This window comes from Sinohyriopsis cumingii, chromosome 11, assembly GCF_028554795.1.
Source record: "Sinohyriopsis cumingii isolate HCF-2022 chromosome 11, ASM2855479v2, whole genome shotgun sequence".
NCBI lineage: Eukaryota > Metazoa > Mollusca > Bivalvia > Unionida > Unionidae > Sinohyriopsis > Sinohyriopsis cumingii.
Genome location: NC_142971.1, coordinates 110,644,512 through 110,670,790, shown reverse-complemented (window position 1 = coordinate 110,670,790; position 26,279 = coordinate 110,644,512). Strand labels below are relative to the sequence as shown.

The 26,279-nt window shown below is 34.7% G+C and overlaps 1 protein-coding gene across 7 annotated transcripts in view; it reads left to right on the top strand.

Moving 5' to 3' along the window:
• The window catches only part of LOC149789290 (uncharacterized), a 163,096-nt gene extending 137,232 nt beyond the window's left edge, over positions 1-25,864 (top strand). For 5 of the 7 annotated variants that reach the window (XM_089975487.1, XM_089975489.1, XM_089975486.1 and 2 more), the window contains 5 exons: positions 2,808-2,862; positions 4,169-4,289; positions 5,438-5,536; positions 6,968-7,129; positions 14,757-25,864. In XM_089975487.1, the coding sequence (XP_089831613.1) occupies positions 2,808-2,862; positions 4,169-4,289; positions 5,438-5,536; positions 6,968-7,093 (401 nt within the window). In that variant the 3' untranslated portion in view covers positions 7,094-7,129; positions 14,757-25,864. The other 2 variants (XM_089975483.1, XM_089975484.1) reach the window with 2 other exon arrangements.
• The last annotated feature ends 415 nt before the right edge of the window (positions 25,865-26,279 follow it).

The window sequence follows — 26,279 nt, the reverse complement described above, 5'->3', positions numbered from 1 at the left end:
TAGATCAAAACTGGATTACGGTTGCCAAGCATATAACTCGGCTAAGCAGCCTGTACTACAAAAACGTGACACTATCCAGAGAAAAGCCTTGATATTATGCACAGGAACACTCCCCTCAGTATCATTAGAAGAACTACAAACACTAACAGGAGAACTACCCTTAAAATTATGTAGGCAAGAACTGCTCCTCCGATACTCCATTCGATTAGATACCCACCCAGACAACCATCCCACCAAAATATCTATAAATAAGTGTAAAGTTGTCTTCAAACCCAAAATCATACCTATCACACCAAGTGGCAAAGTAATCCTTGAACTAAGAGAAAAGATACCTCTACTAAAAAAACAGGTAACAAACAATACAGACCAGAACAAATCACCATGGTTACAAAAACCACCAAGGATTAACATTGAAGCTACCAAATTAGGCAATAAAGAAGGACAAGAAAACTTACTAAAACCTGTACTGGTAAACGAAATCAACCAAAAATACCCGGACTATGTTAAAATATATACCGATGGATCAAAAACAAACAACCCACCAAGAACAGCAGCAGCAATAGTCATCCCTGAATTCAATATACAAACGGGATCCAGATTACCTGACTATTGCTCCATTTACACCACTGAATTCTGGGCTATACTTGAATCACTACAATGGATCAAAGACAACCAAATACCTAAAGCAATCATTATAAGCGATTCCCTAAGCGTTATCAAATCGATCCAAAATCGCAATACACACTCTAGGGAACAATTCCTCGACAGAGCATGCCAATTAATCGACGATATCACCACAGCACATCAATTAGTCGAGCTCATGTGGATACCGTCGCACATTGGAATCTCTGGCAATGAAACAGCAGACAAAGTTGCAAAATCCAAACTAGGAGATCAAAACTCTATCAAGCTTAACTAAAGCTCTACAGAAGCAATAAGCTTCGCACAAACATATATAGACCAAACATGGCAAGATTTTTGGAACTCCTCCACAAAAGGTAAAAAGCACCATGAAACCCAAAAAAACATAGATAGGAACATACAGCTACCTAAGGGTACCTATTTAGAACAGAAAACCATAAACAGGATAATAACTGGAAAAACTAAACTAGCAAGCAGTTTTGGAAGGTTTATAGGACCCAAACCAGCAACCATTAACTGCTTTAACTGCCACACCACCGAAGATCTACACCACGTGTTCAATATATGCCCAAAATATCAACCCGCTCGGAAAATATTTATCAAAAACCAAAAAGAGATTGGATCACCACACACATACCCAGAGTTACTTATGGACTCTAATAAAAATAAACAATCAGCATATAAAAATATAAATCAATTCATAGACTCAGCAGGACTTAGGAACAAAATATAATTACTATCCCCACAAAACCAAAAGACCCAGTAACTAGCTAAATAAATTTAGAAGCCACCACATAAAAACCCATAACATATCATTGAATTTTATAAAAGTATTAATAAATAATTCACTTACAAAGCACCTACAAAAAAACTAAGGAAACCGCAAAATCGGATGTCCTAGATGTCCTTAACGAACCAAGTAATCAGCTAGGATTCCGGTCCTAGATGTCCTTAACAAACCGTGTAATCGGCTAGGACTCCGGTCTCTTGCTAAATAAAGTATAAATAACATTCAGTCTCTAAAAACATTAATTAATGAATAACTTAAAAAGGTAATATCTAAAAACTTATAAATAACATAACGTAGGAAACACACCCTAAACACCTCGACTAGTAATACCATATTGAAAATCTCTCTTCATACATGATATCTACTAAGAACCTCTATAAACAGCATAGAACATCCCCCCTCCTTTTAGAACATTTTGAAGAAGAAAAAAAAAAATCGAAATTGCAAGAAACACCAGGCAAATGCAACAAGAAACCAGCGATGTAAAGCAAGCAGGACTGTTCCCGAGCTCTCCTTCCCACTAATGACAGCCAACCATTCAACTGTAGGGACCTTTATGGACCCACAGATTGAGGCCAAACTATCAGGGTTCCTTGAATCCATAAAAGCCTGGGGGAGGTGGCACCATCCCCTTCCCCAGGAACAACTAGCAGGCTGCGGTGCAGTCAGAAAAAAGTGGCACTTGCACAATTGTGTGAACGCTACTATAATTAAACTCAACAACAACAACAGCAAAAAAAGCAATTATTTTTTTAAAACTTAACTGGCATGAAATATCTTAGGAAATATTAATTTTCCAGTTGATATTTGTGGAAAATTCATAATTTTCATTGCAAACAATTTATCCAGACAGTAAAAAAAGTAGTTATTTTTTTAATGTCCGAACAATTTAGTGAGTGATAGTAACCAAAAGAGAAAGAGTTGTAAAATATATATTCCTTAAATTGTAGCCTCAAAATATCCACTCTTTGGTAACATTAACTCATATGCCAACATTAGCTATTCTTACATAAATATGTTTCTCACATGTTTGGCACAAATAAATTTGCAATCTCACTTCATTAATTATACAAAAGGTGTTATTCTGTGCCTTATTTATTTATATGTGTGAGATTAGAGGAAAATAACCTATCAAGATGCCATAATAATTCTGCAGTTTGAGAAATACACTATAACCAGTGTTGAGAGACCAGGTTCTCCATGCAGATTTATTGATTATGTAGTGTTATGACCTGTCATGACAGGCCACCTGTCTTGAGAGACCATTTTGTTTTGGCAGAAGGTGTGGTCTTTTAAGATATTTTCAACTGTACTATAAGTAAACATGTGCAAGCAAGCTTTTCTGTCTTCTAATAATGTCTGTTTTTAATTTCAGAGTTACAAGCAAAACTTGACAACAATAATGATGAAAGAAGGATCCTCCTAGAAAGGTAAAATTTTAGACATTTCCTGGCAAAGTCGTTCTTGCAGTGATATTCTGATCGTAATCCTTGGTTCACAGCCTTACACCTCCTCTTTTATAGCTTAAAAAGTAATGGTCAGAGTAAGTTGGCAATGTGTGTGAGGGAGAGCAGTAGTTTTACAATCAATCTCACAATTCCTGTATATTTTATTTAGCATGGCTGCCAATCTTTTTTTTGTATAATATGTGATTGTGTGCCAAAAGGACTGCTAGGAATCTTAAGGTTAAGCACAGGTGTTATGCTTATGATGGATTCTAAATGCTGATGAAACGGCAAGTTGTCCAACAAAAATGGACATTTCTCTTTTTATTTATCAAGCTCAAAAAGTCTGATTGTATTGTTTGCCCCATTTATCACTCTTTTTGTGTTTTTGTTATATTTGGAGGCAGTAAAATGCAGATTTGGCACTGACATTGTCATGAAGTAAAATCATATTAAAATGGACAGAACCTGAGTTGTTGTATATATGTCTGATACTTCCACAGTTCATTCCATCAGATATGGCTTGATTTAATGAGAAATAGTGCCACTATAATTTAAAGGTGACTCAGATGGTGTGAAGTGGATGTTGAAAGTGTCTTTTACACCAGATACCATTTCAGACCTCAAACTGATTTTATGTGCACATATTCATTTTCCCCTATTTCTTTACTTAAAGGTTTTCATATCATGTCTTTTTTCTATATTACTTGAAGACACACCGAGGGCATTGCCATTTTGATGTCATTAATGTTTAGAGTGATTTTAACTTTAAACTGTATGGAAATTTTGCAAGTAAGATACAGCAGGAGTATATTGTAGCACAACATGCTGGTTAAACATTGCAAACTACAGAACCACATAGTACCACATGCTGGTTAAACATGGCAAACTACAGAACCACATAGCACCACATGCTGGTTAAACACAGCCTTCTACAGAACCACATAGCACCACATGCTGGTTAAACACAGCCTTCTACAGAACTACATCATAGCACTGTATGCTGGTGAAACAGAATATACCACAAATCCACATAATAGCCATGTACACTGATGAAACATTGCATACAACATAACCACATCATAATGCAGTACTCTGGTGAAACATAAAATACTGCAGAACCACATCATAACACTATATGTTGATCAGACACTGCATGCTGCAGATCCACATCATAGCACTCCATGCTGGTGATACACTGCATGCTGGTGATACACTGCATAATGCAGAAGATAAATATCTCAAGTAGTACCTTTTACGATGACAAATGTAAATTCTCTGATTCATTAAGGTGCCTTAAAAGTGAAGGAGACTGTGAGAAACTTCAGGATAAGGTGACAGAACTCCGTCGCAAACTGGATGACACACAGGCAGCATTGCAGGAGCTGGGGAGAGAAAATCAGTCATTGCAGGTAGGTACTGCATCCAATGAATTGCTATGATAAGAAATTTTCTATATCATGGTTGATATATTTGATTTTGTACTGATCAGAATGGTCATAGCAAATGAAACTTTGATGTCCCTAATTTAAAAGATGTCTGATTTCAAAGCAGATAGTGGAAAGTATTGCAGTAGTTCAAAATGTGTTTTGTGGTTGTACTTTAGGATCAAGTTAAAGGTGTTTATTGCAACTGGCATTTCACTGAATTAGTAATAATAATATCAATAATAATAATAATAATAATAGTTATTGTATATACTTAATTATAAGTTGAGTTAAGCTGTAAAGAATAGACCCAAATTTGCCATTGCAAATTGCACTGGCAAATCAGGGTCTGTGTTGTTTGTTCTTTTGTTTACTCCAAACAGACTGCAGAGACCCAGATCTCCCAACCAATTATGCAAGGTCTGATCTGGATCTTTGCAGTTTGTAATTGGACTCAATTTATAAGTGAGTATAAGCAGTAGACGAAAGAAGGTAATGAACATAAGTCTGGTCCTTAATCGGGCATTCACTCTATCCAGTACCATGAATCCATTTATTTTCATGCAAATAAATTTTACTGTTTTGTAAAACAAGATGACTTTTGTTCATACTTAAATGTATGGATTGGTGAATGATTTATTATGTTACCATTGAAAAATCATTGTTTGTTTGTTAAATTTGCAAATTATAGCAACCATATAATCCATGAAGAATGGTGAAATCTGGCTAATTTACATTGTGTCATAAAGCGATTCCTTGGCTAACTGTTCCCAAATATTGAGTCCTTCAGAGGAGACATGGAACATTTATTACAGCTAATCTTGTAGGGGCCTTTAGTGGCTGAGTGGTCTAAAGCGCTCTCCGTTACGGATCACTGCCATTTCACCTCTGTCTGCGTGGGTTCGAGTCTAGGATTCAGCCAATGTCGGTATGTGAGAAAGCTTGCCAGTACCTTCTTGTGGGTCGGTGTTTCTTCCCGGGTTCTTCCTCCACCAATAATACTGGCCGCCATGTATAGCCTATCGTGTGCTGAAAAATGGCGTTAAACCACACAACAACAACAACAACAAATCTTGTATGATTTGTCTCATTTCACCAAATATTCTATGATCCTTTTGCATATTTTATTTCAGATCACCACAACCAAGGCACAAAGTAGAAAATGGGCAGATGACAGTGAGGTCAAAGATTGCATGGGTTGTGACAAGCCATTTTCCATAACAGTGAGAAAGGTAAGTTCATTGATCAGTCAGATTTATATCTCGGAAAAATGAAGAAATAAATCTTTTTCCACATTCTCTTTACCATACCTACATGTTTCCAGTTTTTATCTTTCAAGATTTGTTTTTAGAGATTAATGCAAATGTTGTTAATAGATCATAAAAAATTTATTAAGTGAGAACAAAAGAATGTTGAAGTTGTAATGATCAGAATTTTTATATGTTATGTAATGAAATCCAAACAGGGGTCGGATTGTTCTCGTCCATCCATCCAAACAGCATTAATCTTAATGTGATTACTCATGAATGCACACTTGGGTATCAGTGATGTAACTTAGTGACAAGGAATTTCTTTTTTTGAAATAGCTTATTGATAGATGTGATACCTCTGTGTAGATATATATATACCACACTTAATGTGTATTCACAAATTAGTTTATCTATTAGTATGTTAACATGTGGCTAATTACATTTGTTTTGACAGCATCACTGCAGGAACTGTGGAAATATTTTCTGTAATGAGTGCTCTGCCAAAGAGACCAAGCTTGCAGCCTCCAAGAAACCCGTCCGTGTTTGTGACACATGTTATGAAGATCTGCTTAAATACTGAATTGATTTTGTCAGTTGACATGCTATGAAAGAATACTGCTATTTCTATGAAAAGCTAATGCTGCTGCTTCCTGTCACTACTATGATGTGTCTCTGGGCAATGTGATTTAGCTCCTGTTGTCTCCAGTTGAAGTGATATACAATGTGCTGATGTGCTATTAATTAATAACAGTGAATCACAATTTTGTCGCTTTAGAACTGACAGATATTGATTTATAGGGACGTGAATCAGAGTTTTTAATGTGAAATTCCTAGGCATGTTGTATATCTGTGATAGGTCTCATTGTCTGGTACATTTGGCAGCATGCCATTACACTCTGTTTCATCCATGTTATTTCAGGCTGTCACTTTTATTATTTACTATGCATTCATGTATTCACATTGTGCTGTGACAAGACCTGCTTCCAGAGCAATGCCTGGAGGCTATGACAAAGTCCTGAACATGGATTAGCACCCAGATTCAAAAGTTTTACATAGAATTTTTTCCTGTGAATATGATTTAGCAATGACATTTATAGGATTGTATCAGACTGTTCTTAATTATTGATTAATATCATAGAAATAATGTTGAGTGTCAGGCAGCACATTTTTAGCCTGTTTTTTTTACCTGAGTAATAGGTTATGCTTAATTAAAAGTGTGTTATTTTCAGGCTGGATTAACCTCTGCCCAAATATTCATTATAAAAAAGTGTGGTTTGATTCAGGAGAAAAGTCTTGAAAAGTCTGTTGTGAACCTTTTGTTATTTTATCTCTGTTTTTCTGCATTTTTCCATTTATTGTATATTTTTGTTTGATTTATTTTCAAACTTTATTATGTATATTTTGTATATGTAGCATCACTGCCGAAACTGTGGAAATATTTTCTGCAATGATTGTTCCTCCAATGAGTCACAGCTGGCCATTGCTAAGAAACCAGTGAGGGTCTGTAACAAGTGTTACCGAGAGTTACGGCACTTTTGATGACACGCTACATTTACCTGTAAGAAAGAAAAAAATGTAAGAGATTCTATTTATAACCCTTTAGAGCACACGCAGTTTCTGCAGATGTATCATCCCTCCCTTCCTTTTTCTAGGGATATTACAGCATCCAAATTTTGAACCAGTAAGCATGTATATTATCTTGGCCACACAGGCTCTACAACATGGTTGATGATATGCCCAATTTATAGTAACGTATTACTGTGAAATGCAAATGTCTACTTTACAGACTGGACAATTGTCAGTTTTGTTTACACTTGCATTCATCATCAGGCCTTATGTCTACACTCACTTTCATCATCAGGCCTTATGTCTACACTCACTTTCATCATCAGGCCTTATGTCTACACTCACTTTCATCATCAGGCCTTATGTCTACACTCACATTCATCATCAGACTTTAAGTCTACCATATTTGCCGGCCTATAAGACGATACTTTTTTACCAGAAAATCTTAGCTTCGTCTTATACTCCGATTAGACTTATAATCTTTTTCTCATCCAAATTGCTTTATTTTATGTGACATAATTTTCATACAGAAAAAATTCTCCAAATACATGAAAGTCAATGCATACAAACTTATTTCATTTTGGGTAAGAGATTGTTTATGAAAAAATACAGGATTTGAAACAATTACATTATCGTCAGTATTAAAATTAACTTATATCAGATGTAATTACGTTAAAGCAGCATGCATTAGTAATATACATTGTTTGTAATATACATTGTTTAAATTTGATACGGGTTCGTTAGAATTGAAAACTTAGAAGATGAATAACCATGACAGAGACAGATATTGCATCATCATTTTCTTACTGCACCTCATGATCAAATAAAAATTATGCCCCATTATGAGAGAGAGAGATATGTATTGTACGGTATTCTGTATTGTTCACTTACTTGATGACTGATCATACTCGTGTACAAAAGTGCAGTACCATATTCCATTATCATTTAATACCACAGGGTTAGTAATTCCTTCTAGTTTTAGTTCTCGCTTCCATTGTTCATGAATCATGTTTCTTTGTAGTGGTATGTACATGCTAATTCAATATGCTACAGCTGTAGTCAGGTTTTCCAGAGTTAACACCTGTTTGAGGTCAAGATTCCACAGACCAGATCAGATTAGTGAGGCTACCAATAGGGAAATGAGGCTAACCATGGGTGTTATGAATATGCTTCCATAGAATGAAAGTACACGCCAGGTGTTTACTGTGTCAATGTATCAACCAGTGACATCTTTTGAACTTGCAATAGGACTGACAGCAATTTAAAGTAACATATAGCATGAGCAAAGATCAAAAACAATTGCCTCCTAAGTACAGGATGAGTACATACATATAAAAAAAAATTTATTTGTTGGGAATGGAGCGGTTGTATAACTTTCAAAGAAAATTAGACATAATGCGAAATTGTCATTCTTGGGATCAAACCTAGTAAATGGAGTCTATATGGATATAACTATTATAAATATTCAAACCCTAAAGGAGTATGGTATGTATTTTCTTAGTTTACATTTATTGTTTAATTTATTAATTATTTCTCTCTTTGACAAAAGCTTCAGCTAAACAGGGGCAATAAGATGAAGAAAGAAACCCAGAAAGAGCTGGAATCTCTCTCTCTCATATATATATATATATATATATATATATATATATATATATATATATATATATATATATATATATCTGGTCTTATTTTATGATCATGAGTGCTAGACGAAAAATGCGAGGGAATAAATATGTATCTTACTCCCCCCCCACAAAAAAAATATCTGAAAAAAGCATTTTTGCATCAACGATGCAATTTCCCTATTTGAATAGCATACATTGATACTTTTAATATTTATGAAACCAGAACTTATTATAGTTTAATTCCACACAGCATCACGAATTTTATCCTATCTGTTACTCAATAAATTTTCAGGTCAGTGTCTTTATATGTAGTTAAAAGTAAATAATTTATTTAAAATACTTTGTATGTAAACAAATTAGGTACTTTTAGTTACATTTATTGATCCAGATCGGAAAGGTTACTGAGGTAGAGATAGGATAAAATTCGTGATGCTGTGAGAAACAAAGTGAAAAAGACGAAGCCAAGGTATTGATCTGGTCTTTCTTATACTCAGCATCAACTTATTTATGAATGAAGGATGAAAAACTTGCCAAATTTGCTCATTCGACTTATACTCTGCATCGACTTATAGGCTGGCAAATACAGTATACTCGAATTCATCATCAGACTTTGTGTCTACACTTGCATTAATCATCAGACTTCATGTCTACACTCACATTCATCATCAGACCTTATGTCTACACTCACATTTATCTTCAGACTTTGTCTACACTCACATTCATCATCAGACCGTATGTCTACACTCACTTTCATCTTCAGACAAAATGTCTACACTCGCATTCATCATCAGACCTTATGTCTACACTCACATTCATCATCAGACCTTATGTCTACACTTGCAGTCATCATCCGATTTTATGTCTACAATTATATTAATCATCAGACTTTATGTCTACACTCGCATTCATCATCAGACCTTATGTCTATGCTTGCATTCATCATCAGACTTTATGTCTACATTTGCATTCATCATAAGACTTTATGTCTACACTTGCATTCAGACTTTATGTCTACACTTGCATTCATCATAAGACTTTGTCTACACTCGCATTCATCATCAGACTTTATGTCTGTATGTCTGCATTCACATTCATCATCAGACTTTATGTCTACACTCGCATTCATCATCAGACTTTATGTCTGCACTCTCATTCATCATCAGACTTCATGTCTACACTCTCATTCATCATCAAACTTTATGTCTGTATGTCTGCATTCACATTCATCATCAGACTTTATGTCTACACTCGCATTCATCATCAGACTTTATGTCTGCACTCTCATTCATCATCAGACTTTATGTCTACACTCTCATTCATCATCAGACTTTATGTCTACACTCGCATTCATCATCAGACTTTATGTCTGTATGTCTGCATTCACATTCATCATCAGACTTTATGTATACACTCGCATTCATCATCAGACTTTATGTCTACACTCGCATTCATCATCAGACTTTATGTCTACACTTGCATTCATCATCAGACTTTATGTTACGCTCACATTCTTCCTTAGACTTATTTTAGATCAAACCATTTTGAAAGCAAATAATAGTATAACCTATGAGCTTCAATGTTACTCACTTGTAAATGAATGGTATTCTGCAACTCACTACTTTACCTTATGAGACGGTCTTTTGTCCAGCATCTGCATCCATCCTTTAGTGTAAGATTATTATTGCTGTCCTTCCTAAACTACCTAGAGGATTTCCATAAAGTGTACATACACATTCAAAAAATATTGCCACTCTGACATCCAATATGGCCATCATTGTGCCATCTTTAAAAGGTCATCACCACTCCTGAATTGATGGCCATATCAGCATGGTGTTTTCACCTAAGTACTTGTGAAATATAAATGGGCCTTAAAATTAAATCAAAATGGTGCCAATTTCATGTCCAACATGGCCCCCATGCTTATCTAAGGAGTAGTAATAACAAGATCTTCAATAAAGCTGCCATGGAGACCACATTGGAGATGGATCTGAACCATTTTTATTTAAGATTGAATGTCATAAAAGAGTGAAAACCCCTTTAGATATCATCTCTTCAGGGGGAATGTTAATGACAAGACTGTCACATCAATATCAACTGTCCACTTTCCTCTTTGTTCATTGTCAGAATTTATTAATAAAATAGACAAAATGACAACATAACCTGCTGTAATGAATTGTTACACTTGCTTTCGCTAAAACAATTCCTGCGATGTGTAATTGGTCTTGAATGAAAATGAGGCAGGTCAGACCACCAACATTGAAATACCATTGCGAATAACCTGGAAAACTGGAAATACGTGAAGAATACTTTGAATGCTACCACTTCAATAACTTCTTTTCTTATCAAGCAACTTTTCTAAAATATTTTTCGGGTATGGATTTAAACTCAACATTCGTGTTTATATTGACATCATCAGAGACAAGTTCAATGATCTTCTATCCACTGTAATAGGTTTAAGATAAAAGGCCATGCCAAACATTTTTATGCTGCATTAATTGTTAGAACGTGATATCTCAATCATGTAAGAAAATGTTTTTTTCCCCAATTTGATGTTTTTAAGTTTACAGTAATATCTGAGATTCAATAATCAGCAATTAAAATGAATTAAAGGAGTGAGGAAATGGACATGTGGATTTATGCAAAGCTTTTTTGCCAGCAGAGCATGTCTTTTGGAGAGAAAATTTATTTCAAGGAAATGAATGAAAAAGGTTGAATTTTACTTAGTCTATGTAAAGAAGGTAATGTTTTCACAGTCTATATAAAGAAGGTAATGTTTTCACAGAACACAATTTTAACCTGAAATTGTATAACCGTAAAAAGTCAAGATTTGATGTAATATGTGTGGATCATTTGGATTTAAGCTCATCTGGCCATTAGGCGATGTCAGTTTATAGTATGGTCTTGTGACCATCATTTTGCCATTAGGCCATGTCAGTTTAAAGTTTGGCCTTGTGACCATCATTTTGCCATTAGGCCATGTCAGTTTATAGTATGGCCTTGTGACCATCATTTTGCCATTAGGCCATGTCAGTTTATAGTATGGCCTTGTGACCATCATTTTGCCATTAGGCCATGTCATTTTATAGTATGGCCTTGTGACCATCATTTTGCCATTAGGCCATGTCAGTTTATAGTATGGCCTTGTGACCATCATTTTGCCATTAGGCCATGTCAGTTTAAAGTTTGACCTTGTGACCATCATTTCGCCATTAGGCCATGTCAGTCTAAAGTTTGGCCTTGTGACCATCATTTTGCCATTAGGCCATGTCAGTTTATAGTATGGCCTTGTGACCATCATTTTGCCATTAGGCCATGTCAGTTTATAGTATGGCCTTGTGACCATCATTTTGCCATTAGGCCATGTCAGTTTATAGTATGGCCTTGTGACCATCATTTTGCCATTAGGCCATGTCATTTTATAGTATGGCCTTGTGACCATCATTTTGCCATTAGGCCATGTCAGTTTATAGTATGGCCTTGTGACCATCATTTTGCCATTAGGCCATGTCAGTTTATAGTTTGGTCTTGTGACCATCATTTTGCCATTAGGCCATGTCATTTTATAGTATGGCCTTGTGACCATCATTTTGCCATTAGGCCATGTCATTTTATAGTATGGCCTTGTGACCATCATTTTGCCATTAGGCCATGTCAGTTTATAGTATGGCCTTGTGACCATCATTTTGCCATTAGGCCATGTCAGTTTAAAGTTTGACCTTGTGACCATCATTTCGCCATTAGGCCATGTCAGTCTAAAGTTTGGCCTTGTGACCATCATTTTGCCATTAGGCCATGTCAGTTTATAGTATGGCCTTGTGACCATCATTTTGCCATTAGGCCATGTCAGTTTATAGTATGGCCTTGTGACCATCATTTTGCCATTAGGCCATGTCAGTTTATAGTATGGCCTTGTGACCATCATTTTGCCATTAGGCCATGTCATTTTATAGTATGGCCTTGTGACCATCATTTTGCCATTAGGCCATGTCAGTTTATAGTATGGCCTTGTGACCATCATTTTGCCATTAGGCCATGTCAGTTTATAGTTTGGTCTTGTGACCATCATTTTGCCATTAGGCCATGTCATTTTATAGTATGGCCTTGTGACCATCATTTTGCCATTAGGCCATGTCATTTTATAGTATGGCCTTGTGACCATCATTTTGCCATTAGGCCATGTCAGTTTATAGTATGGCCTTGTGACCATCATTTTGCCATTAGGCCATGTCAGTTTATAGTATGGCCTTGTGACCATCATTTTGCCATTAGGCCATGTCAGTTTATAGTATGGCCTTGTTACTATCATTTTGCCATTATCCAGCTATCAACAATTGCTTTTAACTCCAAAGGACATATCGCTGATCTGAATTTTAACAAACTTCAAAATTAATCTTATATCATAAAGATCTTCCATGAGTTTTGTTATGTACATGATCCATGCATATTAATGAGGTAGTCTTGCTGATTGTGATACAACTCTGGAGGCTGTATTTCTGATTCAGTTTTGATCGAATATGGAATATGAGCATATATTTTCATGTTCTCAGACAAGTTTGATAATGGGAGATCAACACATATTAAGGAAGTGATGTTGCAAATGATTGGCTGACATTGCCAGCACTGTTTGTTAAACAGTCTTATATATAAAACAAATGTTGGATGAGTTAAATTATGAGCAAGATCTACAAATATTTATGAGGTATTTTTTATATCGGATTGGCTTTGCTTGTTACCACTTTGATTGGCTTTGCTTGTTACCACTTTGATTGGCTTTGCTTGTTACCACTCTGATTGGCTTTGCTTGTTACCACTTTAATTGGCTTTGCTTGTTACCACTCTGATTGGCTTTGCTTGTTACCACTTTGATTGACTGAACTTGTTACCACTCTGAAAACCAAATTTAAATTGGATTTTGCTCAAATACTTAGCAGTAACAATTGAAATCTGTTCCTGTTTAATGAGATGATATTAATGATTGCTCTTGTTACTTCTATAGAGACTGTATTTTTCTTCCAGTTTTAATACTATTTAGTAATTATTGGCAGCTGCATTTGTATGGGAAAATGTGAACTAGTTTTTTCTGAGTAATACTAGATGACCTTCTGTACAAAGTAGTTCATAATATACTATACTGTATAATATACTATACTGTATATTACTATTATATTCGGCACACATTTTATGCAGTATGAAGCTGTGTAGTATCAAAAAATACTGAATGATTCTAACAATGTAAAGTTAACAGAGAATAAATGAGCATATAATAAATAGGTTTATATCATCAGTATCTTGGATGAGTTTGGTTGTGAGCTTGATCTATGCATGATAGTTGCATCTGTACTCTGGAAAAAAACATTTTTTTAAACAATAGTGAAATAAGTAAAATCAATAAAGGTTGGAATATAGTTACATTCAGTTGTGTTCTTGAAATACTATGTAAGCTGTTTAGTGAAATGATCATCTGTTATTTTAGCCATGTGAGTGATATACTTATGGGCATTACAAAATGAAAATGGCAACAAATAACATCACTGCATGTAGCATCAGAATAGCACTAAACCACCCCACCACCCATGATAATTATTCCATACAAAGAGCACCAATCCCATGATAATTGTTCCATAAAATGAGCACCAACCCCTTGCTGGTTATCCCATATAAACAGCACAAACCCCATGATGATTGTCCCATAACAATGAATGCATGTGTAAACAAATAACTCCTACACACACTGTATATACTTGTGCCAAAAACCTGCCTACATGAATACCAGTATTTGTTTGCCGTAAGAGATTTCTTCTAATTCCTACAGCCTTTCAATATTATATTCCAATTTTCCAGAGTACAATTATACAATTTGTTATTGTTTCTGTTTTTAGCTTGACTCTATATGAAATAGATAGTTACTGACCTATACATAGCCATGGTGTTGGTGTCAGTATCAATGTCAGAACACACAAGAAAACATATGCGTATAAATAGTCTCGCTACAACTTGTACATTCTTTCTAGGTCCTTGGCAGCAGTTTTGAATGGGTTACATTGCACCTACTCCCTGGGAGGAACTAAGGAGCTGTTTTTGTACATGTACCTTATTTGTATATTCTTGAAAAAAAAATTCATTTAATACATGACCACATGGTTTTAGCACCCTATATATATTTTATTGTACCTGAAATTATGGAATGGCCACTGTGAACCATTCCTTTAATTTTAGTGTCTTAAGTTGTTTTATTTCCGCACCATTCAGCTAGAATATTCATTTCAATTATTACTATACCCTAACAAGAAAAAAATAAAAGTCATTGTGGGCTACTTTCTACATTTTTCTTTTAAGTTTTTGCATTTATCTCATTATCACATTTTTTTTTGCACTCTGTATGCATACCAGTCCTCAGAGATCCCAACTATCCTGATTTTAGCAAAGTCATTTCTATTGTTGGCCTTAAAATTAGATTACAATTTCAAGTCAGTTATAATTTAGTAGGTGAACTGAACTCGATCACTGGCATGTCTAGATCATATAAATACTTGTAATGTCTATAATTCACAAAAGCAGTCAAATATTGACAAATCAGAAATTGCATAAACTTAGCATCTTATTCACCTGCGAAAGTTGAATTAAGACATAAAACTAAAAACGGCTGATGACATTTATATCTTGACAAAGAAATGTGCACATGAATTCTGAATATACACTGGAGGAATACCATGCCTTTGGAATCTGTCAAGAAAACAGGCTGCTTGGAACTACACCGCTCCCTCGATAACTCGCGCCCGGATAACTCGCGATCCCGCTTATAACGCGGTGTCCGTCTTGGCTCCCGATTTTTTCCAGACAAAATGTATTTAAAATATCTTTAAAATATGCTGAACATGAAAAAAATTACGATAAGAATTGATAAATTAAACCTTGATACATGGCTCGTTTTATCATCGAAAATGGTGATTAATGCCCGTAAAAATATAATCCATATTTTGCAATTTGCAAGCTCTAGAGAAGAATTAATTTCAGAGATCTCGAAAACGCTTAATTACGCGTATTTGGACGCCAATTTTTGATCTGGGACGCAGAAAATCACTGAGGCTGGAGTCCTCCGTACACATGTAATAGGTGCGCGGGAAATTTCAAAGATTTGCCGGTCCTGTTTCAGCCACCTGCTTTGTGGGAAAATGTGTTGATCAGTTTACTGTGCTGATATTTACAATGACAGAATTCAGTGACTGAAAGACTCTTTGATGTACTGTTGCTATTTCATAAGAGTACATTAAAAAAAAAAAGAACATGATGCAACAGCTAGGCGGCTAGATCAAAGGCTTTGACTTGGCGGCCGAGTGAGAAAATATACTGATATTTAGTGATTGAATTCAGAGGCAGAAAGACCCAGTTTTAAAATCCTAGCGCGACCTCTGTTTAAAGATATCATATATTATGTAAGTTTTTAGGATAAATAGTTGTCATTATACTGTAAATAAACAGTCTGGTGAAATAGCGATCAATGAAAACTTCTGGTAAATGTTAACAGGTGGCAACAGAGAATGAAATAAACACCAATTAAACGACTTCCTGTGTGAAAGTCACGTTCTAATCCTTTAATTCCGTTTCAGTGTAAACATTATAATCACAACATAGTCTGTTCATTGAAAACATGAAAAGAGTCAATCGACCGTCACATCGAAACCCGTGAGTACTTCTGTGAGAACGTAATTACATGTATATGCCGGCTTTGTTTTGATCAACAACTTGGGGAAGTGTTTGTTGCATTAAAAAAACAATCGATTACAAGAGACTTCGGGTGCTGGATTAAGGGTCTTGGAGCTGCCTTTGACGTAAAGCAAAACAGTAACAGAGACAACGACGACGATAGTGACTTCGAATGTTTCAGTGAAACTGATGTCATTAATGCCGAGGCTGTTTGGGAGAAATTAGTACAGACTCATGGTCCTGAGATGGGCGTTTCTCTTGGTGGAGGAGTGGATTTGTGCTGACAATGATTGCCCTACAGCCGAATACATGTCAGATGAAACTATAATTATTTCTATAGCGAACAAATTTGCAGCAGAAGACGATTCTAACTGGAGTAACACAAGTGTTGAAAGTGATGCAGACACAGATGTTGCACCCCCACCCCTCTGCACAGGAAGCAAATATTTTGATATTGCCATAAGGTGGCTGGAGACCCAAAATGTTGACTACGTAAAGCTCATGCAGTTGGAAAATCTGAGGGATTTTGCTCGGCGGCAGAGAAACCATGGAGTAACACACACAAAAAAAATTAACTGATTTTTTCAAAAAGTGAATTGATATTTGTCAAGCGTGGCACAAACGGCAAGTATTAACTTGTTCTAATTTACGTTGTTTTAAATTTGTAGACCAATTAAATATGTCAGTACTGATTAACTCTTGGTTTTTTTTTGTTTTCCATTTTACTTCTATCGCATTCAAATCTATCTATCTATCTATCGTTCGATCGACACTGTTTCTCGAAAAGAGTCGATCTTTTGTGTATAAAAAACTTCTAATTTGGCTCAAACAATAAAACTAGAATGCATACAATTCAACATAAAACTTAGTGACGTAGTACACAATGTGTGAAGTGGTACACATGTACAGCGAACGGAAACCACGTGGAATAATGTTTTCAATGTCAATATACTGTAATTTATCCTGAAATTTTTAATGTTGTCCTATGAGAAAATAATAAAGTACACCGTTACGAAGATATATTTATTAACAGTTAATCTCAGAACGATTATAAAGTGAGTATTCAACAGTATAATCTGCCTACCCCACCCCCCTTATTTTTCCGTTATGTCGTCAATCACTTTATTGGTTTTGGGCTTATTTTATAGGTCCCTCGATAACTCGCCCCTCGCTTATAGTGCGGTCGATGTTTCTGGACCCCGATGTGCGCGAGTTATCGAGGGAGTGGTGTATATTGCATCTGGATTTTAGGAAATTCAAAGTATGTCTCAGCATTGATGCAACAATAGAATTCACTGAAACATTAAATCAGAATATAACTTTTTTGATGGTTGTTGGGAAAAAATATGAGTTATTATTAGCTCTAATGTTTGAAGGCTAGAAGAACTTGTGTGATAGCCTTGCATGTGTTGGCCATCCATCTCCCACTAGTAATTGACTTTTTATCACTACCCATCCTAAGCTACATTGAGGACAATAATGAAACTTGGAAAACAAATTTATCCCAAGTACTAATTGGTCGTAAATGAAAAGAATTCTTATGACATATAGATTGTCCTAAATGAAAATGGTGCTGAACTGAGGTTAAATATGAGGTTAAATATGGCTGCCATGGCAACCATCTTTAATGTTCCTCATGAACTTAAAGTCATATTGACATGAATGTTTCACCAAAAGATTTCTTGGATTAGTTGGTCCTAGATGAAATGATGCAACATTGTCATCCAGTATGGCCACTACATTGGTCATTTAGAAAATCTTGCTATCACTGTTTCTTCTGAATGAATAATCATATCAGCATGTGGTTTTCATTGAAAGACTGTTTATGATGACTACTTGGTCATAAATGAATAAGGTGGTAATCTTACCTCCAATATGGCCACAACAATGACCATGTGGAAAATCTTAATTATCACTACTTCTCATATCGGCTGGTCATATCAACATTGCACTTTCACCAGAAGACTTCTTGTGATATCTAGGTGGTTAGGTTACTTAATTTGCTGACAATATCAAGGGTGATGTGTCATGTCAAATTCTGCTGTTGGCGAGTCCATTTATCTAATTTGAATAGGTAAAGTTAACAAATTAGAAGAATCCGATTCATATGAAATTAAGTACATCAATCAAAGAGATGTACTGAAAAACAAATATTAATACATATCACTGCAATGAACGAGATTGTTGAAGCCAACTTTAATAAAATTTGTGATTAGTGGCAACATTTCGTTGAAGTCATATTTAGTCTATATAAGACATGCAAAACATGATTATTTCAGTTGTTGGAATACTGTTCAAGAGTGATTCTGGAAGGAATATGCTATCAGCAAAGCCCAGCAAAAATAAATGTCAAAACATCAGGTTGATGGAGTTTTACTTTGTCAAGCACAGCAACAAAGGGAAGTATTTGATTCTTTGCACATACTGCAAACAATGTATCCACATGAAGTATATAATGTGTGTCAAAATAGGAGCACCACCTGTACGTAGCATATTTGACACGCAGAATTGAAAATTCTCTTTATTATTCATTATCTTAATTTTGTTAAAATAATAATTATTAATTGACCCATGCTTTTCAGGATGATTGTAGCCATGATATAGACTGATTGAAAGACAGTAATAAGCACACACTCATGTTTGCACAGTTGATTTGTGTTGATAACGCTTTAACACCCATACTGGACAGAGACATTTATTACTACTGTATTACCTGTAAGGCCCTCATTAAACTTGAAAATATTATGTTCCTCCCACCCACCCTTTGATATGGTTAGTCCTAAATGTAATATATATTCATTTTTCAATAGAGACAAGCATATCATGTGGTCAGAATGCATCCAATACAGTTCTGACAATGCTAATGCTATGGTCATCAAGAACAACTCAGTTCTGACCAGGAGTTGCTCAGAGTCCAGCAGAGACCTTTGGACAACAGTATAGTGAGTGCAAAGATGAACACTAATGACACTTGTGTTACCTTCAAATCCCTATTGAACTTTTGAAAACCTGAAAGAATGCATCAGATTAAGCATATATTTTACCATCCAATGGATTTTTAAGACAAACTTGATTTATGTTTTTATTTAATATTAGTGTGGATGTGATTATGCGAGTGTTTGCATGTGTATGTGTATGGCATTGATATCTGACAATGCTATGTCTACCAATAATATCTTTCTTTCTAAGTTTATTAAATGCTTTCAAACAAAAAACAAGTTAATTGTTTTTATTTAGATTTGTAATTTCATATCATTTTCTATAGGCTTATTTGGAAAGATAACTTATTCTCAATTGGATGACATCATTTCTGTTTTAGTCATGCACACTGACCCACCCACCCCAACACTGTCTGAGTTTATGGTGGGTCTGATGGTACTAGCTAGTAATTGTGATATAATTGTATAAAATATTTAAATTTTTGTCACTGAAGCAGCTGCATATTTTTCTTGTATTATATGTAAACATACAAGGTAATCATTTAATTTATATTACATAGATTTAATGCTTCAGGAGCAGGTACATTGGGCCCTCAGTATAAAGTGCCTCAGTGTACTGTGTTTCCTCATGTTATGGATATGCTTGGTCAGGAATCCAATTAGTGGGATGAATATAATTATGATACTGAATACACCTCAATATAAGGTACCTTTATAAAATTTTAAACTTGTATAACTCTCCCAAACAGTGTTATAGTCAGGGAGTACCATAATTGATCGGAAGCTCTTAGTAGGCAGGGATGTCATATTACCACATTACTACTTAGAAAAGCTAACCAGAGAAAGTTTTAATATATGTACATGTTCATTTTTATCCTACTGTGTCAGTAACCATTGTGTGAGGCATTGGTCATAGTGAATGACTTTAATTTCCAGTCAGTGGGTCTGACAAAGTGCTGGTTATTCCAAGGTGAGCTCTGACAGGAAGTGCTTTAAACATGTAAAAGGAATCCCCTATTACCATGGCAATTGAGAACTATTGATGGTATGGTATCAGAGAAAAATATTTTAAAAATTAGGGAAATGTAATGTAGAGGCAAAACATTTAATTAAATTGTTCAAACTTAAATTCATAAATTTAAATGAGATCTTTATGGTTGAATTGCATTAGATTTATTAAATAATTATGATATATGATATTCTTGTGTTACATTTCACAGCATATTTGTAGATAACCCCAACTCCCATAAATTTAAATTGTATGTCCTATATCTAAAAACCATCTTTAATGAATTTGAACGGATGAGAGGGCTCATTAGCATGCCTTTATACTAAGAACTCACATTGCAGTGAAACTCACAAGTTTGACATTACACCCTTAATGTACCCCTTACAAGTTAGATAACAATTATTTTTATCACAAACCACAAGTCATATCACTAATTCTGCTTGCATTGTTCAAATCGGGAAGCAGATGATTTGTTGGCATTATGCTTGGCATGATTTTGAGAAAGAAAAGTACTAAAATGGGATTTATCTGGATACGGTATGAACAGGACTTGCTTAAATGTAAGATTTGTCTTTTTAACTATGCATAGTGAATTTCTTTTAACTGTTAATTTTTACAGCGTGTGTACTTCTCAAGTATATTTTTACAAAAGGATTATTCAGATGCGATATGTGATTGCACTTCTCAGACATTTTCAAATGGAGGACATAATATATACAATGTTCATCGCTATTATGTATAGTACTTGCATACACTCCCATTTGTTTGTACCCCTCTACAGATTTTGAAAATGAAAAGCATCAGTGATAGAAAAAATGCATGAAACTTAGTCATTTCATTCAATTATTTATAATTTCTAACCTGATTGTTGCCAAGGGGTCTAGAACACTGTCAAATTATTGGCATTTTAATGCTAACAGAAGCGCCAGAAATAAACAAGCAAACAAACTGATTGCTCTTTTGGTTTCTAGAATAGTCTGTTTCAGTCAAACCTGTGTCATTTGCATCTAATATTTGGAAAGTCTAATTTTAATATTTATTAAACAAATTGAGCAGATAAATAGGATGAATTATTGTATACAAGTATTCAAAGAGATGTAAATCCAAAATTTATGAAATTATTCAGATTTCAAAGACTGTGAACTAAGTCACATCAGTTGCGTGAAAACACAGACTGATCCAAGCAAATTTGGCGACTGTATTGCAAAGAAACTCCTTTTTGATTCAAAGCATTAACACAATGACAGTGTTTTGGGACACCTTGGCAACAATCCGGTCAGAAATTATAATTAATGAATGAAATAACTAAGTTTTATGCATTTTTTTATATCCTTGATACCTTCTATTTTTAAAATCAGTAGGGGTGGAACAAACAAACGAGATGGTGTGGAAATACAGTGACAATACTATACAATAGCTATGCAAAAATATTAGCAGCAGATTTTTATGTTATCAATTGTATATGGTATTTTTTACAGCACTGTACAGTATCAGCTTGTCATAAATCTGATGTGTTACAATACTCTTTGTTGTATGTCTGAACAAAGGTAATACCTACGTCATGGAAAGTGAAGAGCATGACAGATGTAACAATATTTTGATGTAAATTTATAAATTTCTCCTTTGTTCTTATATTAGAGTTTGCATTAATTTTTAAATATTTTAAATATAAAAAAGACATAATGTACAAGGTAATTAGTTGTATGAGAAAATCCGTTATAACTTATGGTGAGAAGTTTGATCTGAATTTGTAAGTAAAACTTGTTAAAACCAAATCTGCTTAATGTGATGTTCCATGACAAGCATTCTCCTCCCTCTTTCATTGATTGATATATGTATCAGTTTATTATTATAATTTCATATATACAACTTGCTTTCTAAATAGAAATCCGATGGGTTTGTGCATATAACTGGGTGTTAAATTCTGCTTGCCTACTGCCTGAGTTCTTGTGCAGCTGAAGTCCTTATATTCATTCTTCTTCCATCCTTTCATTTGGGTGGGGGGGGGGACAACCACATGATCAAGTTTATTAAGACACTTACTTGAGAACTAGTCAGTGGTTGCTGTTACTTAGGGAATGGGTTTGAGTCCTTCTTGGAATGAAGTCGGTTACTATTTGATTATATTGGTGTCTGTCTTTATACATAACATCACTTAAGTGTTTAATTTATTGAGACAATTGAATTGTATGTAATCGAATTTTTGTGTAATTTAGGGCCTATATGAAAAATTAAAGTTAGACACAATACTTGACAGTATACAAAATAATTGTAAGTGGAAATAGATCAATACATTGAAGATTTACTCCGAGTGTTTCTTTGAAGACAAATGGAACTGAATACCAATCAGAAATTGTCATTGTATTTTCTGCATCATTAAATAATTTGTACATTCAGATTTGATTGTTTTGTTGCATTGCATGCATGGTCTGAATTAGGGATTGTATAGTTGAAATATGCAATTTTTATTTAGTTCGATTAGAATAAATTTATGCTCAGGTTTAGAGAAAAATACATTTCTGTTTACATGTACTTTATAAAAGTGTACTTGATTTTAGAAGTGAAACGATTCACTGATGTGAGATTTTGATACTCCCATTAAATATAAAGATGGAAAATTGATTCAAAATGATATTCATCCTATGAAAGTTACCTTTAATCTTCAGTGGACATTAATCATTTTTAGTCATTTGCTGCTTTATTCTTTACATATAATGATACGTATCGTATCATAGGTTTTGTATCGTCATATGTGTAACTACATAACAGCATATTGTTTCACCCCTACTGGATTTAATTTGAACAAAGTGAGATAGTAATGCTTTAGATTTTAGTTATCGTAATAGTTTTTTATCACTGAAAAATGATAGAATTGCTTTAAACTGAGAATGGGAAAATGACCCTTTATGTGTTGCATAAATGCAGTATTTTACAGTGCTTATAGAATAAGTGTGATTTATTTGAGACTACATGTATTATGTAATGTCTTGTATTCAAATGTACAAGTTTGTTAGATATTACATTAGTATTGATATTAAGCCCCTTCCACGAAGTAACTGATCATTGTCACGCATACTTAAATTGTTCATTTTTGTTGTGCTATAAAATTATTTTGAAGCACACTATGCTAAATAATAATTTCTAATAGCACAGTAGTCATCTCATTATCAATTAAGGTGAAAGTCTTTCAGGTTCATTAATGGGAAATGACTTCTTCTGGTCCAAAGTTAGAAATTACAGGTCTTCCATGGCATGAACCTATTTGCCTTCTACTTTCAATGGTATCTTGCTTATGTAGTATTCTGAACCTCTCGAGCTTCCAGCATTATTTTTTTTTGATGCATTATCTGTCTGTACTCACTTATAAGTCCAACAGCAAACTGCATAGACCCAGATCTACAATTGCATAATGTGCTGACAGATCTGGGTCTGTGCAGTTTTTAGGAGTAATAAGTAGAACAAACATTATTGACCAGGATTTACAGGCGCATTATGCTATGGCAGATCACGATCTTTGTTGTTTGCAGTTTGACTTGACTTATAAGGAAGTATACATGGTATATCCCCATCATATGGTAGGCCTTAACATTTGTTGGTCTGGGACATAATTTTATAACAGTTGTTGGTCTGGGACATAAATTTATAACAGTTGTTGGTCTGGGACATAACTGTGTAACATTTGTTGGTCTTGGACATAACTGTAACATTTGTTGGTCTGGGACATAACTATATAACATTTGTTGGTCTGGGACATAACTATATAACATTTGTTGATCTGGGACATAACTGTGTAACATTTGTTGATCTGGGACATAATTTTATAACAGTTGTTGGTCTTAGGCCCGGCCCTAGGATGTGCGGGGTCCAAGGCAACATGTGGGCCCAAGGCAGCAAGCAGTGAGGGGGACCCCAAGCAAAAAAATTGCATTGCAGAGTTGATTTCCTGAAACCACTGGGCCCAAGGCCATTGCCTCATTTGCCTTGCCCTAGGGCCAGGCCTCGTTGGTCTGGGACATAGCTGTACAACACTTGTGGAGGTTTTCATGAAACTTTGCCCAAAGATATACATCATTATAGCTTTACAGTACGTCGTATACCATATACCTGCCTCAAAGCCAAGGTCATGACACGGTAAAATGTAAGTCTTGACTTGTGGTAGTAGTCAGGAGCATTGCACAAAATACAGATGCCTGTATGAACCATGTAGGATAAAAATCCACCAACAGCAATGTACTACAATGCTGTTATCAACATGTATTTTTTATTCATGTAAGAAGATGAAGAAACTGTGTAAATAAAATGTTGGCATGACAAACATTTCCTTAAGTTATTTCATCCATTTGTTGTACACTCACCCACCTTCCAACAGTGATTGAGAATCAGTAACACTCTACAGTTTCAACCCAATTACAGATCAGTACCAAATGATATCATTGAAATAACAGTAGCAAACACTTTTATTAAGTGATACCCATATGAGTAAGAAGAAATAAACAGAAAAGGATACCGTCAATGGAGTGTTTTTCCATAAAATTACTTTGAGTATTATCAAAGAAGTGTTCATACAGTTATTCCTACATACCCACCCAGAACAACTGAGACCTTGAATTTAATCTCAAACCCCAAACCAGAGACCAAAGAAATTTCAGGAACAGCTATTGTGCATGATGCAAATGTAACCTACCTTATCATACACCTGCTACTTTCTCATAAGTTCATGTCTACTGAATGTTCCCATAAACAACACATATATATTATTATTGTATGATTTATTTTTTGTTGTATGGCTGAAACAATTAGGCTGCAAGCATCAAAACAGTTCTTTTGAATAATTCTTCTGTATTTCACCCTACAGAACAGTGTTTATTATCGTCTATCTCACACACAAGGCCAGGCCCCCCCCCCCCCTTTAAAATAAAAATGTAAAGTGACTTGTTTTAAAAATGCACATTGCGTTTTGTCAACGTAGCAACCAATGGTATGCTGAAGGACAGGAATATGAAAATAGCCACAATTATTCCTGAGATGTCACCAATAAATTTTACAGTTTGAAAGTGATGGAACAGATGAGGTTCATGGAGGTTAAAGGTCAAAGTTTAAAATGTTTGCTTATTGTTCTAGCACTACCAATTGCCTCGCTTGGCGCTCAGCATTAAGAGGTTAGTGTTAGGACTGGTCGGTCTAGTGTCAGTCTAACGAAAACAATCTGAACAATTTGCATTCTTCATATGTTGATAAATCCTTCTTTCTCAGTTACTTTCGCAAGGCTGATTTGTAATGCTGAATATTTTAAAGCAGATTTTTTTAATGGAACACATTATTTTAATGTATTCATATGAACTTAACAAAGCAATAATTACATTAGCATTCATAACGATAAAGGAGTGTAATTAATGCAGAGGGAATATGTATTCATATTTGGACGTAAATATCTTACAATATTCAGATTAAATAACATGCTCAATGACGTTTTTGTTTTGTTTCATTTTCTTTTTGACTTTTGAAACATCAAGTATAGGACGGTATAGTACGGTACATGCAATAACTTTCAGCATGCTTTTTCTTTGCTTATGCTGACACGTAATAACTCTCAAATTTTCTGGGGTCTTCAGACAACATTTCTGATTGCCACCAGCAAATTCACCAGCAAATTCATCTAGAACAGCCTTCTTAAAATTAGTTTAATTCTGTTTAACTTTCCTTGCATCAAATATGTAAGTTTTAAAGATCCAATTATTTCACAGATTCCGTCCTATTAATTTGGTTCTCCTTTTAAATTAATATTGATCCACGTGACCGGATGTGAAATTGTAAGAATATACTCTACAAGTCAATAATAAATGGATACTCAAAAATATTCATATTTGTTGTCTTTCTCTATC